This window comes from Carettochelys insculpta, chromosome 5 (assembly GCF_033958435.1).
Source record: "Carettochelys insculpta isolate YL-2023 chromosome 5, ASM3395843v1, whole genome shotgun sequence".
In the NCBI taxonomy this organism is placed as follows: Eukaryota; Metazoa; Chordata; order Testudines; family Carettochelyidae; genus Carettochelys; species Carettochelys insculpta.
The window spans coordinates 124,154,559-124,182,553 of NC_134141.1; the positions used below are offsets into that span (position 1 = coordinate 124,154,559).

The following is a 27,995-nucleotide window of genomic DNA, read 5'->3' on the forward strand; positions in this document are numbered from 1 at the left end:
CTATTTACATCAAGCTGCTGACAACAGTTCAGTGTAGACACAGTCTATGTGCTGCCAGGGCGACTCTAGAGACAGAAAAGTTAATGCAATCTTTGGATGCATAAAGAGGGAAATTTCAAGTAGGATGAGAGAAGTTATTTTACCTCTGTACTTGGCACTGGTGCCAATATCCTGCTAGAATATCATATCCAGTTCTGGTGCCCACAACTCAAAAAAGACATTGATAAATTGGAGAGGTTCAGAGAAGAGCCACAGGAGTGATTAAAGGATTAGACTGTATAGTGATAGACAGCAGTGCTCAATCTAGTAAGTTTAACAAGGAGAGGTTAAGAAGCAACTTGAGTACAATCTATAAATACCCATATGGGAAACAAATATTAGATAATGGGCACTTCAGTTGAGCAAAGGAAGGTCTAATGGGATCCAATGGCTGGAAAATGAAGCTGGACAAATTCAGACTGGAAATAAGGTGTCCGTTTTTGACATTGAAAGTAATTTGCCATTAAAACAATTTACCAAGGTCCATGGTAGATTCTCTGTTACTAGGATTTTTTAAATCAAGATGGGAGACTTTTCTTAAAAGTCTGCTCTAGGATTTTGTCAGGGAACAGTGGCCTGTGTTCTTCAGGTCAGACGAGAGGACCAGAATTCTCCAGGCTGGTCTTGGCATCGCCCAGTCTGGTGAAGGGTTATAGACTCACTCTCATGTCCGTGCTCTCTTTCTCTCCGACTCTGTGTCTCAAAGGGCTCGTCTACACTTGCCCCCAGCTTCAAATTTTTGAGGAATAAAGGAACTTTGAAGTAGCGCAGGGACTTCGAAGTGCCCACGGCTACACATATGCCGGCACTTCAAAGTTTGAAGCTTCTAAGTCACCACAGGGAAAAATTAGCCAAATGAAGTGCTGCGTATATACCACAGCACTTCATTAGTAATTTCCCATGGCCCTGATTACCACGACCCCTTCGAAGTTGGGGGCAAGTGTAGACACAGCCAAAGACTCGTTTCAGCTAGAAGAGAGAGAGAAAGCATTCACATATATGGGAATGACACTACAGCCTGGTGCTTGGACCGTTCTTCAGAATGCACATGAGTTTGTCCCCTGCTCCAACGAGTTTTAAATAATAATCACCAATACAGTCGCAACAAGGGAGGCATTGAGGGAGCCCCACATCAGAGTAGTGCAGAGCCCAATGGTTAGGGCAGTCAGCTGAACAATAGCAGAGCTTTTCTCAAATCCCTTTTCCTTATCAGGTGGAGGGAGAACTTGAAGAAGCAGTTTTCCACATCCCAGGTGAATGCCCTACACAGTGGGCTAAAGATTACGGGGGCTGGCTGTGGTTCCCTACCCATCCCACTGTCTTCCTGCAAAATTAGCCTGAGTGCCTAACTCTCAGAGAAGTTCACAACTAGGAATTGCAAACAGACCTAGTCAGCCCCTACTGGTGAGTTTAGGTGGCTCCCTGCCTAGCTTGCTGGTGTTTCTTTGTGAATCCCTTTCCAAGGCACCTGTCACTTTCCATCCCTTGCTTGGCATGAACTTAGACTCTGTGATTTCCCAGACACCTAAAAGTTAGGCTTTGTGCCCCTCAGCAAACAATGCCTAAATCCTTTCTTGCATTCACGCCTTAGTCCAGTTACATGTGTCCCTTCTCCAGCAGCTAGGACCTCTACTGCTTCCTCTAGGAACTAGGGATCTTTAAACAGAGCAAGCTGGATGCCCAGTCACATCCCACTTGAAGCCTAGGAAAAGGAAGGATAGTTTAGTGCTTATCATGCTGCTCTGGGGTTCAGCAGACCTGAGTTCAAAGGTCTCCTGTGCCAAACACATGCCACCTCCTTGAGCAGTTCATTGGTGGCTGCATTCGTTAGTGGACTGAAGCAGTGCGAAGTCTAATTCCTGGCCATCCTAGTGAATCCACAGCCCTAAGTTAGGTGGCCAGGCTCTGCACCAACCCAGAGAGAAAGCTAGGTACTTGAGGGTATCTCTGCACCCCCCAGCTGGGGGTGTAATTCCCCCATTGAGGACACATACCTTTGCTAGCTCTGATCAAGGCAGTGTGTTAAACATGCAGTGCAGCTGTGTCAACGGGACAGACTAGCCTCCCAAGTGCATACCCGCCTCAGCTGGTAGATGTGTGTGCCAATAGCCCCTGCCACAGTACTCTAGCTTGACCAGAGCTAATGTGGATGTGTCTCCTTCAGCTGGGAATTAACTTTGCACCTCAATGTCGACGTACCAAGAGAAAGGGACTCTCAGATGGCAGGAAGCCAAGCAGGGAACTGCCTGTGTGTGTGCACCACCCTGTGAGGTGGGAGAGTCAGAGCTCAGGCCACAGCCCAAGCCTGACCAGCTACACAGCCACAAAACAGCCCCTGAGCTTCACAAGCTCAGTCAGCTGGCACAGGCCAGCTGCAGGTATCTGATACAGAGCAGATATACCCTCAGTTTAGGCATCCTTCAGTCTGCATAGACTATGGATCGCGCCTTTTATAGTTTCAGTTGAGGACTTCATAGTCGTTCCATGAAGACATGAGAGGAACCATCCAATATGACGGCGCATTATCGGATGCTTTCAGAATCAGGAGCGGCGTCAAACAAGGATGCGTGCTTGCTCTGACATTGTTCGGGATCTTCTTCGCACTCCTCCTGAAGCATGCCTTTGGATCTTCAACAGAGGGCATCTTGCTGCACACAAGATCTGACGGGGAAACCCTCAGTTAGCAAGGAGTAAAATGCAGAGGAAAGGCACAGTTCTCCGAAGGGTTGATTCCCACTGGTCTGGGCTTCGAGACAGCTGAGGAATTTGAGGGAAGCTCCTGTCTCTGCTCAGGATTCTCTGCCCAGAGCCCTCTCCTGCAGTGAAGAGCCTGAAATGGTTCATCCTTTGCACATGAAAAACCAGAGAAAGTGAGAGAGGCCCACCCCACAGCTCCATGGATCACACTTATGGGATCAGGCCCTGGGAAGCGACAGGCGTGCTTTGTGTGTGACGTCCTCTGGGGCTCCAGCTTGCGTGAGGTCTCTGAGGTGCTCGTTAGCTGCGGGTGGGGACATTAGGATTTAGGCAGCTTTTCACATGCCCGCAGGTGAAAATGGAAGCACATACAGGGTGAGGCAACAACAGAGCAGCGGTTCTGAGATTCACACTGGAACCAGGTGCTGTTAAGTGCTGTTAGGTGCCTGAGTCCCTTTGCAAACTTGGCCCTTAGTTTCCCTGTGCCTCACTTCCCCATCTGTGAGAGAGGGACAATACTGCAGTTCCCGCTTACCAGGGTGCTGTGCAAGTAAATACCCTAAAGACTGTGGCACCCTCAGATACTCTGCTAATGGGAACGAGGAGTCCTGTGACACCTTATAGACTAACAGAAATGTATGAGCATAAGCTTTCGTGGGCAAGGACCCATTTCATCTGATGAAGTGGGTCTTTGCCCTCGAAAGCTTATGCTCATACATTTCTGTTAGTCTCTAAGGTGCCACAGGACCCCTCGTTGCTTTTGCAGATCCAGACTAACACGGCTACCCCTCTGATTCTGGTAGTGGAAACGTGGTACATTACAAATGGTAGAGCTATAAGGGCTGGGCAATATAACGGCTCAGGTAGGGGAGGTTGGAGAAAAATTGTAGGTTATAAAAAAAGAGGGAAATTATTACAAAGAAGCAGCATTATTGAGGCTGCAACGCCCTTCCTAGGAAATGAAATTAAGAAGGCAGTTAGGGCAGCAGGCTGACAGGAGTGACGGAAGAATATCACTAAGTGCTGAAAAATTTTACAGTTGATTATTGTAGCTGGAAGGATTCAGCCCACTTTCTGTCTTGCCCTGCACACCCCTGCCATGTCCTATCATTTTTCTCTTTTTTTTTTTTGTATTTCTAAGATCGGGCCCTTTCTTTCGCTCCAGATATTTGAGGGGGTAAAATTCAAGAGCTCATCCTCTTCCCTCTGGAGCATTGCAGGTTGTTCCTCGAAACCCACAAGTCTCCTATCACCTGTCCACAAAGACTTCAGCTGTGAGGGCCTACCTTTTGCCTTTGGCCATCACTGCCTCAGCATGTGTTTGAGTCCCTCCAGTCACCCCAGCTGTGCATACGCTAGCACCTGCCTTTCGAAATGGGTATGCTAATGAGGTGCTGCCATGAATATGCAATGCCTCATTAGCATAATAATGGCCATGCATGTTTCGAAAGTGCCGCTTTCAAAATGCACGCTGCTTGTGTAGACAAGGGCCTTTCAAAAGGACCCCCACACTTCGAAAGCCCCTCCTTCCCATTTGGTTTTGGGAAGAAGGAGCTTTTGAAATCCAAGGGGGTCCTTTCAAACGGCCCCTGCCTACATATGCAATGTGCATTTCGAACATGGCACTTTCAAAATGTGCGTGGCCGCCATTATGCAAAAGAGGTATTGTATATTCATGGCATCACCTCATTAGCATCTGCCAAAGTGGCTCATTAGCATACCCCTTTCAAAAGGCACGGGCGAGTGTAGACACGGCCTCCATGTTTTCTATCTAAGCAAGTTCCAGCTTCTTCAAGGCCATTCACAGTCTGTCCTTTCTATGGACCTACCTCCACTCTCATTATCCTCCACCTACCAGCCACAGCCTCCAACCACCACCTCTCTTCTTCTACAGTCACCATCCACCTTCATGCTTTTCCCATTCTGGTTTTCACTCATGTCACGCTATTCAAAACCAGCTCCATAGTCACTGGCCTTGTCATTCTTAAGAACCACATCCACTGTGATGCCTAAAAAGATTGACCAGTTATTGACATACAGTCTTATGGGCACACAAGACATGTAGACATTTATTTCCTTATTTTGAGCTAGGTATGTATGTGTGGAGGCGGGAGAGGATATATGCAGAGATGCTGTCTTGTTGGGTATATAGTACATACCGACCCTACTCAATAAGTTCATTGCTGTTTCAAAGATATAATTGAATCTAGTGGTATTTCCTCATGTCAAGTATATGGAGTATGTAAGGGTGTCTAATGAATGTTCATATATTACAATGAATAACCTCTGCCCGTAGATGCTGCTATATCACGGTTGTACTCCTGAACTGTTGTCTTGTGTGTTGTTATGTTTGTTGACCTGATCTCAGAGATTAACGGGGAGCTAAGTCCTTCCTATATGTAGTGGAGATGGTCCTTGCAGTGTCCCAGTACATTCCTGTGATTCTATAAGCGAGAATCAAAATGGGCAAATGGATGTCAAAAGCATTTTTGCTTGAGAAGGTGAGACTGGTGATGCAGATGAGACAAGAACGTGTGAGAGACTGTTCCCCTGTCCGGGAGATAGCCTGAGTGAAGCAGAACTCCAAATCTGGAACTGAGCCTGCCTGGAGGAGCATGGGTCCAGCCACAAACCAGGAGAGACTCCCATGTGAAATGTCAGTTTAAAAATGGCTTAGCCATGTAGCTTTGGCGCCTCCTGGTGAAGGAGGGTAATGCACCTGCTAAACTAGATTATAGGAAGAATTCAAAATTCGGAAGCAGAAAAATTAGGGTTTCCTAAAAAGTGTCAGCGGCTAATTCCCAAGCTCAAGGCAACTCCTTTGCACCAGATTCAGCCCTTCAAAAAATGATAGCCAGTAAAGTGGCTAAAAAATTGGGGGAGACCCAAGTGCAAATTATTCATAGGTGACAAATGGTTCAAAAGAGAGAGACTGTTTCCCAGGGGAATCCCAAACCCGATGACATTCGCAGATTATGCCTAGGAGACTTCTTTACCTTGGCAGAGTGAAGCCACACCAGGGAAACTAGCAGTTGCTGAAGTAGTTGGACCACTGTCAGCAACTATTATAATGACAAGTTGCAGAACTACCTGTTATTCTGGGTCTGGAGGCTAGAAAAAATCACAGTGCTGTTGGACTCAGGATCTAAGATAAGTCCAATCCTTGGTGAACACCCAGTGCTGAAGAGCAAAAGTGGCAGAACATTTATATTGCAGGGTTAAATTAGTGACTATTAATCATCAGCCACTTGTGACATCAGGAGAAATCCAGCTCCCTCTGAGTTTGGGGTCTCGGTATCCTAAGTGGATCTTTGCTGCGATAACCTATATTTCTAGTGCTGATGTACAGGGAGTGGATTTCATCTGAGAGCATCACAAGAAGTCCTGGGGTGTTAGCAGAACACACTTGTCCCTGGAAAATATTCAGATACTCATGCAGGGTCTGAGTAGGAGGAAGTGTGGATTCTGAGAAGCAGCTTTTGGGGCCTTAGAGATGGCTCCACCATGCATGCAGGAAGGCAGAGGTGAACTGCTTCTGGGGTGGGAGGATCTCTCGGAATACAGTTTTGGTGAAGTCGGAACATCATGCAAAAACACCCCTAAAGATAAAGGACGGCTGCTGTGAATCTATAAGAGCATTTGAAATTACAAATTTCCAGTCCAGATGGCTGAGTAGCAGATGTCAGTTTCAAGCTGGATCATAGAAGAAGTTCTGTGTAAGAACAATGAAGGTAACTAACCAGAAAACTCAGCTACTGAAAAATTAGACTATGGGGACAATGTCCCATGTAGTCCGTGTCTCAAAGCCTCTCGCAGGATCAGAGATCAAGAACTGCTAAGCAGGCCAGTCAGTAGAAGAGCTGGGAGTTGCTTTGAGAAAAGCAGCTATAGAAGGCAGAAATAAAGCAATTAGAACAGCTGCTGATGACATGCAACATTGGACTGTGTTGGGCTAGAGAGTGTTCCTGTGAGCTGGCCCTCATGTTGGATTCTCCTACTGTATCAGGTCACAGTGAAAGAAGAGCTGAACTGCATGCTAGAGAATGGCCTGTCTGAGCAATCTCCAGCACCCTAGGCATCCGCAGTTGTAACTGTGAAAAAGCTAAAGGGGCCTTGAGGTTATGCATTGACTACAGGAGATTTATTCCACAGATGGCTCCAGATAGAGCCTGACATAGCAGACACACTAGATAAAATGTTAGGAGGAAAACGTTTTAGTAGCTTGTATGTGGTGTCTGGATACCAACAGATTCAAGTGACACTTTAGGATTAGAAAAAACAGTCGATGGCCGCGTCTACACGTGCATGCTACTTTGGAGTAGCGGCACCAACTTCGAAATAGCGCCCGTCATGGCTACACGTGTTGGGTGCTATTTTGAAGTTGAAATTGAAGTTAGGCGGCGAGACGTCGAAGTCACTAACCCCATGAGGGGATGGGAATAGCGCCCTACTTCGAAGTTGAACGTCGAAGTAGGGCACGTGTAGATGATCCGCATCCCGCAACATCAAAATAGCGGGGTCCGCCATGGCGGCCATCAGCTGAGGGGTTGAGAGACGCTCTCTCCAGCCCCTGCAGGGCTCTATGGTCACCGTGTGCAGCAGCCCTTAGCCCAGGGCTTCTGGCTGCTGCTGCTGCAGCTGGGGATCCATGCTGCATGCACAGGGTCTGCAACCAGTTGTCGGCTCTGTGGATCTTGTGTTGTTTAATGCAACTGTGTCTGGGAGGGGCCCTTTAAGGGAGCGGCTTGCTGTTGAGTCCACCCTGTGACCCTGTCTGCAGCTGTTCCTGGCACCCTTATTTCGATGTGTGCTACTTTGGCGTGTAGATGTTCCCTCGCAGCGCCTATTTCGATGTGGTGCTGCCCAACGTCGAAGTTGAACGTCGACGTTGCCAGCCCTGGAGGATGTGTAGACGTGATTCATCAAAATAGACTATTTCGATGTCGCTACATCGAAATAAGCTATTTCGATGTAGCGTGCACATGTAGATGTAGCCTATGAGTCCCTATGAACTGCTTCAATTCAACAGAACTCCTTTTGGACTCATGGGGGCACCAGAGCTGCTTCAGAGGGTAGTGAAACATCTAACACAAATTTTGAGAATTGATGAAATCTCCACGGCTACTTTTACACTACAGCAATCTTTCCAAAGAAGTTCTTCCAGATGATCTCTTCTGAAAAATCTTCTTTCGAAAGATTGCATCATAGAATCATAGAACAATAGAGCTGGAAGAGACCTAAAATAGCCATCCAGTCCAGCCCCCTGCTCTAAGCAGGACCAAACCCATCAGATCAGCCCAGCCAGGGCTTTGTCGAGGCGAGATTTAAACACCTCCAGGGATGGAGACTCCACTACTTCCCTGGGTAGACCATTCCAATTCTTCACCACCCTCCTAGTGAAAAAGTTTTTCCTAATGTTCAACTTGGACCTTCCCAACCACAATTTGAGACCATTGTTCTGTGTTCTGCCATCTGTGACCACTGTGAACAGCCTCTCTCCAGCCTCTTTGCAACCTCTCTTCAGTAAGTTGAAAGCTGTTATCAAGTCCCCCCTCAGTCTTCTCTTCTGCAGACTAAACAGTCCCAATTCCCTCAACCTTTCTTCATAAGTCATATTCTCCTGCCCCCTAATTATTTTGGTCGCCCTCCGCTGGACCCTCTCCAGTGCGTCCACACACACAAAAGCGGATCAAACGAGTGATCTGCTCTTTTGAAAGAGAGTGTCCACATAGTCCCCACTATTTTGAAAGAATGGGCCAGGGATTGAAAAATCCGGCACCATGAGGACTGTTCTTTCAAAAAAAGGGCTCACAGGGTGTCTACACACACTTTTTGCCATGAATATGCAGCACCTCATTAGCATAATGGTGGCTGCACACACAAAAGTGGATCTGTTCTTTTGGAAGAGAGTGTCCATACGATCCCCGCTCTTTCGAAAGAAGGCGCTCTTCATGGTCTGGGAGTGGAAGAAGGCTTCCAGAAGAAGAGCAGCATTGTTTTGATTTTGGATTGAAAGAGCACATTTTGTGTGTAGATGTTCTACACGTTCTTTTGAAAAAGGGCTGGATTTTCCGAGCTAACTTGTTTGTGCAACTGCAGCCCACATATTTAGATATCTTCATTTATTTCTACATATGGGAGGAACATCTGGTAGGAGTGGAAAGAGTTCTAAAGCTCTTGAAGGAGTCAGGATTTAAATGTGCGGGCAACCAATGTAAGTTTGTGAGAAGTTGCCTCACCTTCCTAGGACATATAGCCAGAGAAAATGGGTTGGAGCACCAGCTCCAGAAACTTAATGTTATAAAGGATTAGAAGGTTCTTGCAGTCCTGGCCGATGTACAGTAGTTTACAGTCCACGTCAGATTCTCAAGATTAGTTAAAAAAGAATGTGTAACAGATAGCACCGTTATACCAGCCAACCAGAAAGAGTTCGAATCACTGAAGAAAGGACTTCACTATCCAGCACTTAAATTCCCAGGTCTATCCTAGTCATTTATAGTCATCAAGATACCCAGAATGACAGAACAGGTCTGAAAATGTAGGATGAGGAGTCATCAAACAGCCCCGCTAAAGCAAGGTGCATCTTGTGCAACCCTCTGGCACACACCTGGGCCAGAGAGAAGAAAGTGAAGGAGAGGAAGGATAGGTGAGACCTATTTTAAGTAAGAAAGTAAACAAGATGAGGCAGGAGCAGAATGTTTCGAGAGTGGTTTGTGGGGGTACTTTATAGACTAACAGATATTTTGGAGCATAAGTTTCATGGGCAAAGACTTGCTTCATCAGATGCAGCTGACGAAGCGGGTCTTTGCCCATGAAAGCTTATGCTCCAAAGTATCTGTTAGTCTATAAGGTGCCACGGGATTTCTTGTTGTTTGTGGAGATACAGACTAACACAGCTACCTCCGTGATACCTGGGGGGGACTGAAGTCAAAAGAGTGATTCTGACATCAGAACAGGAAACAACGGCTGAAGCAGGTGACACAAGCCCATCAAAATGCAAGAACCAGCCGCTCAGAAGGGACGCATCTTACAGGTCTGAGATGAGGAGAAGTTTTCTGTCACCCACTGAAAATTTAAATTCAGGTTCCGTCCCAGGGCACCAGGCTGTGGTGTATGCTGAACCGAGGAGAAGGGGTCGCCCTCCATTTGATAGGGAGTGGACTGGAATGAGAGAGGGGCACCGAAAACTTATAGCACCCCTCCAATCTCCACAGACATTGCAGTTGGTTAGGGCGGTGTCAGAGGGAGGAGGTGGCGAGAGAGAGGAGCAGTAGAAGTATTAGGGCTGTGAGCCGCTATTCATTTACAAACTATAATTAATTTGATGTTTAGATTAATTTCTGATGCACTCTCAAAGGTGCACTGAAAGCATTTTTCCTTTATTATAATGTTGATTGCTTATTGGGGAGATAAATCTAACTGTCAGTTATGCACTGACTTACCAAAACTTTCAAACCAAGCAAGCATGTACACACAAGGAACAGATGTTTGTAGCTCTTCACTTAAAGGGACAACTCTACCTTTCCCCAATAGCACCTATTAAGGAAAATCTATACACTATAAGCAAGAACATTTTTTTTTCTTTTGCAGCATAAGAACGGACTCACAGGTTCTGGCTTTTGATTTTGTCAGGGAGTGCTTCTGAAGAGGTGTATGTTGCGGGGGTTCTGTCAATTTTGGGGGAGAATGTTTTCAGCATACTTATACACTTTTTCATATTCTAGATATTGAATTTTTCTGATTGTGGTTATTTTTATTATTTAATAATGTTTCAATTGTTATGAATGACGTAATTACATTTTCATGAAATACAGTATGTTAAAATTATTGCACTCGCCTAGAAGCTGTCTTCACTAAAGTCCCAGTTCAAAGACATGATGTCTCACTGCAACTTTCTGGATGAAACTGTCAGTAGTCTAATTTGCATCTGGGTTTCCTGCTGTTACCTAGAATCCCATGTACAATTCTGCCCCCGAATTCCAGAGAAGGTTAGTGGTCTTTCAGTACCACTTACAGAATCCCCCTATAAAGTCATCTACGTTTCGTCCCCTCAGATTGCAAGACTTATGATGTGCTATCAATACACACACTATATTCCTCAGGTATTAAGCATCCACATTTTGAGCAAAGGATGTGTCCTAAAAGTCTCTTTGCCTAATGATGGTTCCACTGTCCTTGACTCTGGATGTAAGAAGATATTTATGCTTAAACAAATGAACGTAATCCTAGTCTGTCACTGATGAGCTGACCCAAAACCCAGTGTAGTGAAAAGATGCCAACTGTACCAGGGGTTTCATTTGGCTTGAACTGGATGGAATCTATCTACAATAGGTTGGATCAGGAAAGGGTACAGATTATGTGGGGACTTTTCTATTTGGGGATCCATTTGTTCTCCTCTTGATCACAAAACCAAGATCATTTTTAATTTGTGAACAGTTCATTGCATGTTACAGAGATTTGTTGTCTCATCAGTTATACTTCTAGGATTAATTGCTGTATTTTACATGGTGAACTACATGTAGAGTTATTTTAAGGGGCTGGAAAGTTTCACTAAAAGCTGTTAATCAATGCTTCTGAGCAGAAACTTTTCCACTATCCCCCTCAAATAGCTTCGAGTTTTTTCATCCATTTATTAAGAAACACCCCACCTTGGCAGTAAAGTACAAGACAATGGGACAAAAATGAGGAACTCTCATGTAGCCAATAATCAGCGTCTAGTGTAGCACTATGTCAAGAATTTGTTTTTATTTTTCACTGACTTTCTAATGCCTATATAAACATTTGATAGTCTCTGGAGCAGTAAGGATTCAGTGAAAACTAGACACCAATTTGTAACCTTGTTACAACCACATCCTTAGTTAATGTTTTCTAGCTGTTGTTTATTAATATATTTTATTTATTTATCTATTGTCATTATCTATTATTTTATTCATTAACCAGGAAGCAATGCGGCACACCATGGTATCTTATTGCACTTTTGGGTGCACCATTATGGTGATTTTATACATTGGCTCCAGTACTGGCTTTTGGCAGGGACCATCTACAGAATTAGATGGCTTATTGATCTGTTTGGACATGCAAAATATCATGTTCTTATTTAGACACTTCCCTGATTACCTAGAAATCCAGTAGCACTGGTGAGAAACTAACATGGGTGTAGATGATGACGCACCTAGTAGTTGGATCAGATGGATGAAAACAGGTAGTGCAAGCTACAGCAGCTAGTGACATCTTGACACTGTGCTCCTGAAACAAAGCAAACTCACCCGTGGATTCAGCAAAGCCCTTATGCACAACCTTAATTTTAAGCATGTGTGTGGTGAAATGAAGCTGAATGAACTGAATATAAAGACTGATCTCTACAGGAATGAACCAACCACCTTTCTTTGCAGCATAAATTATTCCTGTTTGGTGAGATTTCTCAGAAAATGGCACTAGACTTAGCTCTCTTGGGCCTGGGAACCAAGTGATGCTCCATTTCTATGCAAATGTATGCAAATATAAGAAGAAATAGAAATCTGACATGGGTGATTATACCAAAGAAGTCTCATCCTAGCTGCAGTGTTCAGGGGAAGTTAGCAATCTGAACACCGCGGCTAGGGTGAGACTTCTTTTTTACAATCACCAATGTCTGATTTCTAGTTCTTATATTATTTGAGGATCCTGACCAAGAACCCTGTATCCAAACTTCACAGCTTGTGGAGCTTGCTCTGTAATCTGATCACATCCAAATTTAGTGAAAGTTCAGGTTCTGATCTAGCACTGAATCTAATTCTTCTGACTTGAACATACAAATGAGTGGTCTTCTCCTACTTGCCAAGCTGATAGCTCCAATGTAGCAAAGTTTGTTCTGTAAGAGAACAAAAGGGTGTGGGAGCAATAATTCCCCTCGACTTATACCATCAAAATTCAGTGTCATCTGGTACAGGCAGAATTTTTTCACCTCTTCCTAACAGGACCACTTCTTAGAGAAAGATTCTGGTGAACGTCTACCTTACATGGACCACTTCCTGTCCAATCTGTGATCACACTGTATCCATGTGGCAAACCAAAGCAATTGCATACATGGGAAAGTGATATTAGGAAGATGTTCATCCAATTCTAGCAGTCTCTTGTGCTCTAAGAAGCACTTTGAAGAAAGTTAATCATAGGTCTATTTTTTACTGGTCATTCACTCTCCCCTTCTCATCTGTTTGTCTCAGCTGAAACAACGTGAAGAGAGCCAATACCCTGTAACCAGGCAAACCAAATCTCTCACTGGTCCACAGCCCATAATTTAAAACCTTTGGTTCTGAGACAATGGTACAAGTTGTCAGTGACACCATGAAGACTACACCAACTTACGCCACATAAATGGGCAAGAGCTATTATGCCTAGGTTCTGCCACAGCCATGTGTGGTATCTGAATAAATGATAAGACTGGCAGATAGACGGAGAATTAGGGCATAAGGGACCCTTTTGATCACTGAGTCTGACAACAGTATTCAGTAGGCCAAAGAACCCAATATTTCCTTTTGAGCCATAGCACTCATTTTAGAAAGACAAAGACTTCACGTGATTGAAAATCCACCACATCCTGAGATAAATTGTTCCAGTGGATTATTACCCACATAATTAAGGAACTGTGCCTCAATTGTAATCCACTTTTTTTCGAACTTCAGCTTCCAAACATTGGAGAGTTTCTGTGCTAAAGTAAAGCAGACTTTTACCATTAGAAACTCCTTTTCCATATACTTGTACACTCTGGTCAAGTCACCTCTTAACCTCCCCTAGGATAAATTGAGTTTTGCAAGTCCTTTTTGAGTCACTGCTTTTCTGGATGCAGTCCCTCGCTTTATAACTGTGACCTTTAGGCATGACCTTGCATTTGGCTGTGTACCAATGCATGTTGTTCAAATGGCCCAGACCTTACTACATGATCCAGGTAGGTCTTCACAGCTCACCTGTCCCCATCATTATTTACCACTTCAGTCATATTTGTGCCATCTGCAGATTTTACCAGCAGTGATTTTATATTTTTCTAGCTTATTGATAAAGGCATTGAATAGCATTGGGTGTGGAATGAATCCTTTCAGGACCCTACTAGTAGCACCCTCACTGAACAGCAATTGCCTTTTAAAATTATTTTGGGACTCTCTAGGTTAATTTGTCTATAATAAGAAGACCCATAAAGTATCAGGTCAAAGATCCAGCTACCTCAGTATCCTGTCTTCTGGCAGTGGCCAGTGTCAGATGCTTCCGCAGCAATGAATAGCACATGGTAATTATTGAGTGATCCATTTCTTGACGTTCAGTCCCAGCTTTAGCTGTCAGAGGTTTAGGGACACTCAGTGCCTGAGTGGCATCCCTCACGATCTTGCCTACCAGCCATTAATAGACCTACTCCCCATGAACTTACTGTTAACCCAGTTACACTTTTGGCCTTACAATGTTGCCTGAAAATGAGAGCCACAAGATATCTGTGCATTATGGGAAGAAATACGTCACTATAGCTACGTCTACACGTGAATGCTACATCGAAATAGCTTATGTAGTGACATCGAAATAAGCTATTTCGATGGATAACGTCTACACATCCTCCAGGGCTGGCAACGTCAACGTTGAACATCGACGTTGGGCAGCACTACATCGAAGCAGGCGGTGCAAGGGAGTGTCTACACACCAAAGCGGCCCACATCGAAATAAGGGTGCCAGGAACAGCTGCAGACAGGGTCACAGGGCGGACTCAACAGCAAGTCACTCCCTTAAAGGGCCCCTCCCAGACACACTTGCACTAAACAGCACAAGATCCACAGAGCCGACAACTGGTTGCAGACCCTGTGCATGCAGCATGGATCCCCAGCTGCAGCAGCAGCAGCCAGAAGCCCTGGGCTAAGGGCTGCTGCACACGGTGACCATAGAGCCCCGCAAGGGCTGGAGAGAGCGTCTCTCAACCCCTCAGCTGATGGCCGCCATGGCGGACCCCACTATTTCGATGTTGCGGGACGCGGATCGGCTACACATGCCCTACTTCGACGTTCAATTTCGAAGTAGGGCACTATTCCCATCTCCTCATGAGGATAGCGACTTCGACGTCTCGCCGCCTTATGTCGATTTCAACTTTGAAATAGCGCTCGCCACGTGTAGACGTGGTGGGCACTATTTTGAAGTTGGCATGGCTACTTCGAAGTAGCTGGCACGTGTAGACGTGGCTTATATTTGTTTTAAACCTGCCGCCTAGTAATTTAATTGGATGATCCCTATTCCTTGTGTTATGTGAAGGGATTAAATAATGTTTCCCTGTTCCTTTCCCCACACCATTCATGATTTTCTATACTTCTATTGTATGCCCCTTTAGTTGTCTGGTTAATATAGGCTGCATTGACTTTCCGTAGTGCTATTTTTCATCCACATGCTTTACAGAAGACTGACTGTATCAGATCAGTACAATTACCTTTACCAACCAAACAGGTGAGCTCATGAAGAAAGTCATGTTTGTTTGACCACACCTTTTTTCCATAACAATATGCTGATGGGCATGAAATATGCTACCATCTTTTAATTCCTTACTGGCTGCATTCTATTTTATCTTTCCCATAGTTTTGCTCTACATCTCCAACTAACTATCCTGTAGTTTCCTAGGTCATCCTGTTATTCTTTTTAAATATTGGCACATCATTATCTCTTTCTCAGTCCCACTCAACCTTCCCCCATGTAACAAGATTTGTTAAAGAGCAAACAATATTTCACAGCGTTCCTTGACCATTTCTTTTAATACACTTAGATAAAAGTTAAATGCTCCTGCAGATTTAAACATGTTTAACTTTAACCATTGCTGTACATCCACCCTGGTAACTGATGTAATAGACTGTGTTTTATTATCACTGTAACATATGAATACCTTGTCCTGCTTCTTTACAAATGAAGAGCAGAAATATTTCTTATCTATCGCACCAAGAGATGGTAAAACACCAGCACAAGGTTAAATATTCCAAAAGTCATCCAACTCCATTAGACACTGGAAAACAGCCGAAATGATGTCCTTGGTCATCAGACATACTCCATTACTGAGGATTTCAGTAGCCATAAATCACATTACAATACAATATCTTCCAACACACATGTACATTATAGAACTACTTCCATAAAAACTGCATCCTGAAATTTTTACAGAGCTAAAAAAATTGCAAGACAATAACTAGTGCTGGAGTTAAAGAACAAGGCAAGGCAAAGACCTTGCAAAATAATTAAATGAGAGCTTCAATTCATCGATAGAACTAATAAATGAGGGAAGAGGGAGAATAAGAGGCATCCACCTGGGAGTAAATAAACGAGATGAGAAATGAAAGGGGCTGAGGTCTTGAGGAGGTGGAGAAGGCAGACTGCAGAGGAGCAGGCTCTGGCACTGACACAAGAAGCTGTTTTGAAGCAAAATCTTTCGTCCCCCATGGAAAATTCTTCCCATCTCTGTGCCTCACAGTTTTGTGGCATTAGCAATCAAAGTAAGGCATGTTCTAAGACAGACCAAGGACAATGTGATGCACTTTATCCACAGTAGGTGGGCCAGCAGCCAGACAGTTTTCTGTTATTATTATTCATCAATTATTATTTACTTTTCGTAAAGAGCTCTCAGCATATTAGGAGCTGCATAGCTTCACTCAGGGCACATTGTCCCCTAAGCAGGGTTTCTGATGTAGGGCGCAAGGAACTCCTTGTGTTTATAGCACAGGGAGAGCCCAACTAATGATTCTATGGACAGGCAAGGATTGGTGTATTCTGTCCCTGGGAATGAGAAACATTTATCCCCCTCAACCCATTGACCTCCTGAAATCCAGGCTGAATTGCAGAGATACAGCAGGGCAGCACTGATGAAAGGATCGTCCAAAGGTTGGAGTATTATCTCTGGTCATTTCCTCATTTTGCCACAGACTCCCTGTGGGACCTTGGGCAAGTCACTTATTTGTACTCTATACTTCAGTTCCTTCTATGTGAAATGAGGATAACAGCGCTTTCCTCCAGCATAAGCTGCTGTGAGGATAATACAGGACAATTGTGGGAGTCTCAGATATTACAATAATGGCAAGCCACATACATATTTAAGATCGGTTAGTGATATGTTTGCTGTGCTGCCTATAGTGCAGAAGACATGTTTCCTGGAGTCTTCCCTTAGATGGACACTTCGCTGATTGGCAGGAAGCTGGTTCTAGTTAACCCTGGCACAGTCAGCATGACATTGGTTATTGTCTTTTAAAACTGAGCACCTAATTTACATTTGCTATCAACACTGCATGGACAACTCGAGCAGTTGCCTATGTAAATGGAAAGTAATGTGTCCAATAAGCCATCTGCATGTCCAACATACACAAAACGTGCATTCAGTGATGTCATTTGCTCATGGAATTGCACACATATTTTTGCCTTCACATTTAAGTCATTGTGCAAGATTCGGACAAGGTAGGCACTTTTATAGAGCAATAACCACTCAATTGTGGGTATATATTGTTAATTTTTACCCATTTTTCTTACAACGATGCAGTATGTCATTAAATATCTGCTCAGTCAATGTGATTTTGAATGTTTGTACTGCATAGTTCTCGTGGATTGCCATTGAACTTGCTTAACTCCAAGCAATTTAGCAGGTGTCGGGAAATATGGTCAGCCTAGACTGTAAGTTTCCTGTTAATCTTCCATGCAAAGGACAATAGATGGGCATCTTCTCAGCTGCAGAGAGAGACGTTGTTTGGGTCAATGCAGAATTTTTGGGCCCTTCAGCGTGCAGGGGGAGCAGCTCCACACCTTAGGAAGGGTGGGGCCTTGGGCAGAAGAGACAGTGCAGGGGGAAGTCAGCTCTCAGCACTGCCTGACCATGCCGTGCTCTCCTCCTATCCCCACTCCTGCCAGCCCTCAGAACCACCTGGAGCAGATCTCCAGAACCACATCTTTAAAGGAGAGAAGCAGGGCTGGGAGCTTTTGCCCATTTTGAATCAACAAGTCATGGGACATTTGTCCCCTTTGCCCTCCCTCCACATCAGCAGTCCCAGTCATGACTATGGTAGCTCTGTGCTTTCAGTCTTCCAGCTGGTACCATCCATTTTGCACTGACGGCCAGAGTTTAGTTGGGACCCTCCAACAAAGTCTTGTATTTTGTGGACAATATGCAGTTACTAATTTTCTATTGACCTACAGAGAAGCTTTAAGATGATTGATTACTGGGGTCATGGTCAGGAGACCTGGGATGTATTCCTGATTCTGTCAACGACCTGTCATATGTCGCATTGCCACTATGTGCCTCAGTTTTCTCTGCCACCTTTGGTCTGTCTTGTGGATTCAGATTGCAAATCCTTTGAGGAAGGGCACTGTTTCTTCTGGTGGGTAGGTACAGCATGCAGCAGGGAGTGGCTCTGATCTCAGTTGAGGTATCTAGATGCTACTGTGATAAGTAAAAAAAATCAGGAATACATCCTCCTTATCCCATCCCAAACCTTCCTCAACTTCCCGACTTACTTCCCCTGGGGATGCTAACTCCTCACCTGTGAATTAAACATGTTAATAGGGAGCGGGAAAGGGAGCAGAAGAGAGCGATGGATTTCAATTCATATTCCTTCTGACAATCACTTACAGTAAGATAACAACCATTGTTATCTGGCCTGACTGTCAGCAAAGTGTGGGGGATGAATTATCTACATACAGGGCAGTATGCAAGCTGAATAGCTTTTGAATTTAGCCAGTTCAAGTTCATTACTGGTGTGACATAAAAAAGATCAGAACATATTTGAAATATTCAACATATTTCCTCATTTTGCCACTGTGATTACTTTTTTCCAATGTGCATTACTTTAGACTTATTAATATTAAATTTCATTTGCCATCAGCAAATTTTGCCACCTCACTGTTTACCCCTTTCTCAAGATCATTTGTAAATAGGTTGAATAGGATTGGTTCATGATTGGACTCTTCGGGGACACCATTAATTACCACTGTCTGTTCTGAAACTCACCATTTATTCCTGCCCTTTGTTTCCTGTCTTTAAAACCGGTTTTCAAGCCATGAAGGGACCTTTCCTCTTCTCCCATGACAACTTACTTTACTTAACAGCCTTTGGTGAGCCAAAGGCTTTCTGGAATTCTAAGTACATTATATCCACTGGATCCCCCTTGTCCACATGCTAACTGACTTCCTCAACAAACTCTAGTAGATTAGTAAGGCACGATTTCCCTTTATAGAAACCATATTGACTTTTCCCCCAACAAATTATGTTCATCTATGCGTCTGACAATTTTTTTCTTTACTGTAGTTTCAACTAATTTACCCAATACTGATTTTACACTTACTGGTGTGTAATTGCCAGGATCACCTCTTGAGCCCTTTTTAAATATGGGCATTACATGAGCTACCTTCCAGTCATTACATACAGAAGCTGATTTAAATGATAAGTTACAAACCACAGTTAATAGTTCCGCACTTTCACATTGAAGTTCTTTTAGAACTCTTGTGTGAATGCCATCTGGTGCTGGTGATTTGTTACTATTAAGTTTATCAATTTGTTCCAAAACCTCCTTCAACGACACCTCAATCTGGGATCGTTCCTCAGATTATAAAGAATAGCTCAGGTTTGGAAATCTCACCAATATATTCAGTCGTGAAAACCAAAGCAAAGAGTTCATTTAGGTTTTCCACAGTGGCCTTATCATCTTTAAGTGCTTCGTTAGTATCTTGACCATACAGAGGTCCCACTGATTAACAGGCTGCCTGTTTCTGATGTCCATAAAAACTATTTTGCTATTACTTTTTGAGTTTTGGGCTAGTTTTTTAGGCAGTTACACTTCCAGGGCTAGAAGAAAGAAAAGGACAAACACTGGTCAGTCACTGACTCATCAGCATGACAAGCCCAGGAATAGCAGTAAATGAAGACTGGAAAAGACCTGCTAAGAAATCAAGTCCATTCCTCAGCCAGCATAAAAAGTTCTCTTGCAGTATGCTTTCTTGACAGCTTTGGATTTCGTTTAACTTTCTGTTCCTCTTCATTAAGATAATAGGCACTCATGCTCCAGAAATCACTTGAGTTCCTGCCCACAGGGTGTGAGAAAGTAAAAGTCGTAAGTGAGTGGTCATCCCTGGAGATATATTCTCCAAAACAACTACAGAAACCACCTGGGGGGTTATTTATCCAGACGGAGTCAGCTCTGGTGGGAGAAAGCTATGTTCTGTATTTTTCTCTTCCATTTCTTTCACCCTCCACTCATGGAAGTGCATTTAGTGTGGGTGACAAGAGCACCAAACCCTGGAGACTGAAGTCCTCTTTTAGCCACACAACAGAAGTGGCCTGAGCCATGAGAGGTGCAAGTGTCCTCCCCACATCAGCCTGACAGTGTTACAACTATGTCCTGGAAGGTTCTTCTGCAGGCATGAGGTCAGTCGCTCTCCACGTCTATTCTGTCTTCAGCTTCTCTGCTGACATCCCTTGCAATGGGGCTGGTTTGGGCCTATCTCTCCTAGCAACTGAGTAACGTTTCATTGTTTGCACTGTGATGTTGGACCTGTTGGATTTGATCCTGCCCTGTGCAGTCACCATGCATGTTGTTGAGTAGGAAACCCAGAAGATCACAGGCTTAAGAGAGCCTGCTCCAAAGGCCACCATAGCATTTAGCCTAGTAAAAGGCATGAAACAAAAGAAAGGACATAGATCGATGACAGGTTTATTTTGCATTTTGATGATTGTGCCAAAAGCTGTCTGTCCTCACACCACATGTTCTCCTTGCACCCTGCCACCGGGGCATCAAGCACACAAGACTTGTAGACTTACCAGACAACCATTGAGGAGCCCAGTCAGCACCTGGAAAGGGCCAGCAGGATCAGGGATGGAGTGCTTTGGGGTATAAAGCAACCTTCATGTACATCTCTGAAATAGACGTGATCTGCTCTTCCCCATTCTTTCCATCCTCATCTGGGGCAATTTAAATGGAAGAACAGCCAAAAAGCAACCTTCTCAGTGCCCTGTGGACCAAGATCATGGTGGTGGGGATGGCCTGCAAAACTCTAAGAGAACCTTAGAAGCCTGGAAAGAAATGAAGACCCAATTCACACCATTATCCTGACTTTGTTTCTGCCCACTCTTCATGTCACAGTCAGGAGAAGCCATGGACACGGGAGTTGAGACCTTTTTAGAAGTGCAGTGCAGAACAGAGGAGTATTGATCTGTGTTCATGTCATGCTCCATGTCAGTACCCAGCCCAGGCCGGAGAAGCTAATGATCCCAGCAGCTCACCAAATCTGGTGGTGAATTGTGGTCTCATGCCACTTGAGGCACGTTGTGCATACACTGAAAGAAGTGGAGAACAAGGGAGATCATACATTAAGAAATGCAGAACAAGGGATATTCAATGCCCTGAGCTGCAGTCCTAGCAAATTTCTTGCTCCTTTACTACCTTGGTAAATCATTTATTAGAACAGCCTTTTTACATAATCCCTGAAAAAAAACCCATAAAATAGATTTATCAAAAAATCCTGTCCTCCTACCAACCATCTACAGACTGGTACCTATATTTCTCTGATTATTAATTAACTGATGCACAGAAACATCTTTAAGCTTTTTAACCTCTCCCTCTCTTTCTCTCTCTGTCCTTCAAGAGTGTAGACTACAATGCAGGGGAGATGTTAAAAACATAGGTGTTATGAGAATGTGTGGTGCATTAAAGCCAACAGCAGCACTTTAGTAAAACATTTCAGGCATATTTTTGTGCCAGACTCTCCTCTTAGGCATGCCAGTTTCAAACTGGAGTCACTCCGCTGAGGTTGGTGGAGTTACTCTGGATTCTCCCTGCAATCACGGAGAGCACAATGTTGCTCATTGTCATTGTCCTGCTTACAGAGTCTCCTTCGACGAGTGGCAGTGATCTAATTCGGTAGCAGGCATCTGACTTGAAAAGAGAAGAGGATTTGACTGCATAGTCACTGCCTGCCTACCGATCAATCCCCTAGCACTGCAGTTTCTCAGTTTATGAGTTAAAATAGAGCATCTCTGCTGTTTGGAGTCCCAATAGTTGCCTCACCAGCATGCAAAGCAACCCTGTGGAAATAGTAAAGGGCAGTTAGATCTGAGTGTCTCAGCACCTCCTATGCATGGCAGGCCACTCACAGCCAAGACTGTCACCTTCAGACTGGAGACACTAGCTCTGGGAAATTCCACACCAGCTGCTAGCTAGCCGGTCATTTTTCAAGCCGTGCTCTGAAATGCCAATGGAAAATGTTGACAGTTGAAGAAAAGACATTCTAAAGAACCTAAACCTGGCCTAGTCTATGCACCCAATAGCAAAGAGTATCCTAGTACCTCTCCCTTCATTTTTCCCCCCTGTGGTCTCCATGCAACATGGTGGGTGACCACATTTTCTGTCATGTTTGGGAGCACCACCTGTCATAGGGTGATAATCCATGTGGCTCTGCACAGAATGTGTCACCCTGAGAAATCTACCATAAGATCTACGACTTAGTAGCACCATCATAAGTCTATGAGTTTGTCCAGACGAGAAGATATTTCAGTGGAGTAACTACACCAGTGTAGTTTCCCCAGTGTAAAGCCCAAGCATACATGTATTGATGCAAGACAGATTACATCATGATGTAAATCCCAGAAAGAAGGGTCCTGGACTGAGGAAATAGGGAACCCATCATATTTTGCAAAAAATATAGCTAAGAGGATGGAATCCCAAATTCAGAGGTCAGTCAACGGCTACGTCTACACGTGAAGCCTACATTGAAGTAGCCTATTTTGATGTGGCGACATCGAAATAGGCTATTTCGATGAATAACGTCTACACGTCCTCCAGGGCTGGCAACGTCGATGTTCAACATCGACGTTGCGCAGCACATCGAAATAGGCGCTGCGAGGGAACGTCTACACGTCACAGTAGCACACATCGAAATAAGGGTGCCAGGCACAGCTGCAGACAGGGTCACAGGGCGGACTCAACAGCCAGCCGCTCCCTTAAAGGGCCCCTCCCAGACACACTTGCACTAAACAGCACAAGATACACAGAGCCGACAACGCGTTGCAGACCCTGTGCATGCAGCATGAATCCCCCGCTGCAGCAGCAGCAGCCAGAAGCCCTGGGCTAAGGGCTGCTGCCCACGGTGACCATAGAGCCCTGCAGGGGCTGGAGAGACAGCGTCTCTCAACCCCCCAGCTGATGGCTGCCATGGAGGACCCCACAATTTCGACGTTGCGGGACACGGATCATCTACACAGTCCCTACTTCGACGTTGAACGTCGAAGTAGGGCGCTATTCCGATCCCCTCATGAGGTTAGCGACTTCGACGTCTCACCGCCTAACGTCGAAGTTAACTTCGAAATAGCGCCCGACGCGTGTAGCCGTGACGGGCGCTATTTCGAAGTTAGTGCCGCTACTTCGAAGTAGCATGCACGTGTAGACGCAGCTAACACCTCCTGAAACCAGCCTGTCTCTAAATGAGGCATGTTCTTGTTGTCTCTGGAGTAAGAGCATTAAGAGTCTAGAAATGATTTAGGAGAGAAAACAGCTCTTGCTAAGAGCTGTACTGAAAGATATGAGCCAGGTGAACAGGAATTTCAACTTAGGAGCTAGGAAAATACACTTGTTGGCGCTCTTGGGATGTTGTTCCTGCTCCACTGATACCAGTGGGGAGTCTTTCTAGCTCCTTCGCTGGGAGCAGCACAAGAGCCAAGTCAGTCAGACAGCCTAAGATCATCACATTATCGGCCCTCTTACTGGCTGCTTCATGATCTCGGAGGCAGGACAATTGTTATCTAATAATATCCAAGATCTAATTGACTCTTCTGTGCATTTCTCCAACCATCGTGCTCCAGTTTTCTGCCAAGAAAATGAGCAGTAATATGAGAAGCAAGCAAAGGTCTATGCTCTCATCTTCTCCACTGCAATATGAGACCTTCCTCATCACTGTTATGCTCTTAGGACAACTCCACAAAACGCTGATTACTAACTTCAGTATGGGGAGGAAGAGGTACAAGTTATGTCCATGGGCAGGCCTCACACTGCCACTTGAAGATGTGACTTGCACACTCATTGAGGGGCTCATCAAACTTTGATGTAACCCTTCAAATCATTCATCTCCTGGCCTCTCACAGAGCTGCACTGACAGCCAAAGACAGAGTGTGTGGTTTAAAGATGTGTGTGTGTGTGTGTGCGCGCGCGTGTGTGTGTCTGTGCCTGATTCGCAAAAGAAATCACTTCTGTAGTGTGTGAGTCTTGCTGAGAGTCTGGAATTAGCCCAGAGATGAGACACGATAAGCCTATGGAGGTGCAGAGTGGTAAATCACAATCCGTTCCATTGCCAGGGCAGGCGTGTATCTGTCAGCAAGGGCTCACTGTTAGCTTCTGGGGGGGCCCGAAAAATGTTGCTCTGTCTCACTCTTTTATCAGCAGAACCTGGATTCTGTGGGGAGGGTTTGTGCTGCCAGATCCCCATACAGGGAGAATCACAGAAAATTAAACCGTTTTGTCTGAATGTATCTCGCTGCTGTGGCACCCCCTGCTGGTGGGGGGTAACCTGCTGGTTACTCAGGGAATTAGCTCTTCCAGGCTCTGAGGTGCCCTTTTCTGGCCATTGTTTGGCCAGCTGTTACCTGTCTTCTGTTAACCATCAATTTATATCAGAACCTGCCGCCCTCCCAGACCATGGTTCCCTTCCCTCAGGATGCTGCCCTGTCACAGTGCACCCACACTTTGGGGTCCTCCCCACCCAGTGAACCCCAAACCCTGATACCCTCCTTGCCTCAGTGGCCTATTGCCAGTCATCATCCAGCCCCTCACATGAGGGTCCAACTGCAGTCCGAAATAACCGCTCATCATTAGGTAAAGGGGTTTTAGACCTGCTGCTTTTGCTGCCCTGGCTGCTTCCCTGCAGCCTTAGTACCCTCAGGCCTTGTCTCAGGCCCTGCAGCCTTAAAGCTTGCCTGGCCAGAGCTCCCCCAGTTCTGCCTGCCTTTCCCCCAGCCCCGCTCTGTCTCAGGAAGTCCCTGTAACTTCCCTGGCAACCAGGCCCGTCATGCTCCACAGCTGGAGGAAGAGTCTTCTCCTTTCCTCCTCTCCTGGAGCCCCTTTTTGTACAGCTCCAGCTGGGCCCTAATTGGCAGCTAATTGCGTCAGCTACTGGCTCCTCAGCCTATTCCCAGGGCTGGATTTTAACCCCTTCCCTGCAGGAGTGAGGCAGTTTCCCACTGCCCTGAAGCACAAGGTGTCGTTGCATAGCATCCATGCACAGACCCATGCACTCATCGTGCTCGTGCATCTCCTCTCAGACATTGTCCCCGCATGCTGGGAACTGACCTTCCCTTGCTCTCCTGGTTCCAAAGTGGCCGCTCCACCAGCTGAGATGATGGAGCATGTCATTAGCCACTTATAAACTACCCCATTCACATGGCCAGCCACAAATGGTGCTCCCATCACAGCAAGCTCTGCATACCTGTTTGCTAAGTGCAGTGCTGTCTAGATGCTGTGCCAAATAACCAGAGCTACTCATGTAACCCCCATTAGGGAAATATGGGTGTTTGCCTCTCTCAAAGGTCTCTGATAAGAGTCTGCTATAGCTACCAGTAAATGGAGCATCTCCTTCACCTCAAGTAGCAACTGCTCAAGGTTTAGGGCTGATGGTCTAGAGTTCAAGCTAGCTCAGGTTGGCATGGGAAGGTCATTGGGTTCCCCCCTTATTTACTTCACCGTTATAAACAAGTAGCTGTGGATATTCAAGTTTCTTCCTTCATAAACGCGTCGGGGCTTGTAGGAGGCACTGCAGAGAAGATACGAGAGAAGCATCACGGGCAGTAGATTTACCCCAGCCTTGTGGGGGGAGAGAGACACACACAGAATAAATGCCTTGAAAACACCTCCTTCTGTGTGCCAACTCATAGTCAGAGCTGGCCTGGCCTCCGAGCTGCGTGCATTCATGCTGGGGTGCAAACACTCGGGAGACCCCGGATTCTGTGTGGTGTAATGTCTCAAACTGCTTTCGGGTCCAACACCACAACCCATAACAAGTCACCCCGATGGCAACCATCCTTCCCTCGCCCACCCACCTCCCCAGTCCTTCCCTGCCCTCCCGCCCCCATGTTCATTCTCAGTGGTCTTGCATGTAGTGCTGCAGCACCCTTCAGTTTGTTAAATCCCCCGCCCTGCCTCATGTTTTGACAGGATTTGTGAGTTTTGACAACCCCGCCAGTGCCCAGGCTGCCATCCAGGCTATGAATGGGTTCCAGATTGGCATGAAGAGGCTGAAGGTGCAGCTGAAGAGGCCGAAGGATGCTAACCGCCCCTACTGAGAAGATGTGGGAACCACAAGAGACACATGACTAGCACAGGTAACTGCACGGGGGGAGGGGACATCACCTGTTGTCTTACAGATTCTGTGTTGTGGACCCTAAAGATTCATTCCGCGGCTCTCCGGCTTCTATCTTTTCCACTAGGTCTCTGGCTAGAGCCACACCACCACCCATGCACACACACACACACACACACACACACACAAGGAACCAGTTGTGTGTGCACTTTGGTAGATGGAGAAGCAGAAAGAGGCTTAATATGGGACAGGCCAAATTCCCCCATCCCAGTGGTGCCATGTGACTGTGCTGAGTCTTCCTGACAACTAGGGAGGACAGTTGCTTTTCTGGTCACCTGCTCAGCCATGGAAAGTATTCTGAGGCCAGAGAAGACCTGTAAATCAGAGGCAGGAATCACGCTACACTTATTTCCAAATTGTTGGACCTGTCCAACATATATAGCAGTAGCTCCAGGTTGCAAATCTTCAGCATTTTTCACTCTTCACATGGTATATTTTGTACCCAGTTTCATCTCAGCATGACAAATTCCTGTCATAGGTCACCTTGACGTCTAAATATCCCCTGACTACTTGCTTCTTGGACTAGAGAAATGAATAAAAGAATTCATGCTCATGTCCTCACTCAGCTTCTATTAATTCCTTACTCTGGTCAAAAACAGGGCTTGGTTAAAAACAGACTAATGGCCTTGGGATTAGCCTCGCCAACTATAAGTTGTTTGCCATCAGGAGGCAGCTAACCTGGGCCTCTGAGGGAATTTCTAAATACATATAACAGTGCCAAAAATATCAGAATGACTCACTTGTTTTGTTGGAATTTAAGCCTGCCCCTACCGGCAGCAAAATGGAGTCTAGGGTTTGGGAAGATTTTCAGAAGTTCCTAAGTGTCCCATTTTCAAAAGTCATGTAGGGTATGTCTAGGCTGCATTGAATCAGAACCCAGAGCTGGGTTATATCCAGGATAAAAAAACACAGCTGGCCCATGTCAGCCAACAGGGATTGAGCTGTGAGGCTAAAAATCACTGTGTAGGCATTCAGGCTCAGGCTGGAGCCTGAGCTCTGGGAACCTGTGAGAGTGGGCCCATGCCCCAAGGTCTACACAGCCAATTTGAGCCCCACAAACCTGAGTCAGCTGATCCAAGCAAATCACAGCTACGCTGCAGCTCTTTTGCCCCCCACCCACCCCCCTCGGCATTCAGAGGTGCTCAGAATTTTTACTGGGACTTAGGCCTCTGAGACCAAGATCCTCGATGATATTTGGCTACATAATTCCCACTGATTTACGTCAGTGGGAGTGAGGCACATAAGTACTTTTGAGGATTTGGGCGTTCAGTGATTTTTGAAAATGGGAACTTGGAGCCTATGTTACTTAGGCACTTTTGAAAATGTGTACATTTCTGCCCCTGAAACAGCTGGTTCTCATCTCCAATGCATCGTGATGGCATTAGTGTACTCATAGCACCCTACCATTCAGCTACCAAAGGTGAAGCACATGTTGATAAGTGGTGCAGAAGCAGAGGTAAAACACTGGGCTTTCTGATGGCTCTTGCACAGCATGGTGGCATGGAGGCATCACGAGTGGTAGCCCAGTTCCTATCCTCAGAGGCCACAGGCATCCCTTTCCAAAAAAGGACACAACTTGGTGTGTGTGGTTGTGCAAGTGACAGCGGGTCAGCCTGTGGTAAGGTGGACACCATTGTCCTCAATCGGGTGAGCAGATCTTGTTCTTCCTCCCGATGACCATTCATCAATTAACTCAGCTCTTCCCCTGCTGGTCCCAAAATGTTAGCATTTGATGATTTCCCCAGTAAATAGTTCCCAAGAAAATCTATATGGATGAGTGGTTTATTGTGGAGATGGAGAAGCCAGCCATTCCACAGTGATAGCTAGGTGTGAGTTTCTGTTGGAAGGCCAGGACTAGAGATGTACCTGAACTGCAGGAATCAGCTGGATTTCCA

At 45.4% G+C, this 27,995-nt stretch overlaps 1 protein-coding gene across 47 annotated transcripts in view; it reads left to right on the forward strand.

The window, feature by feature from the left end:
* The window catches only part of CELF4 (CUGBP Elav-like family member 4), an 860,865-nt gene extending 834,842 nt beyond the window's left edge, over positions 1–26,023 (forward strand). For all 47 annotated transcript variants that reach the window (XM_074994371.1, XM_074994394.1, XM_074994372.1 and 44 more), the window contains one exon: positions 25,896–26,023. In XM_074994371.1, the coding sequence (XP_074850472.1) occupies positions 25,896–26,023 (128 nt within the window). The remainder of the gene's footprint in view (positions 1–25,895) is intronic.
* The last annotated feature ends 1,972 nt before the right edge of the window (positions 26,024–27,995 follow it).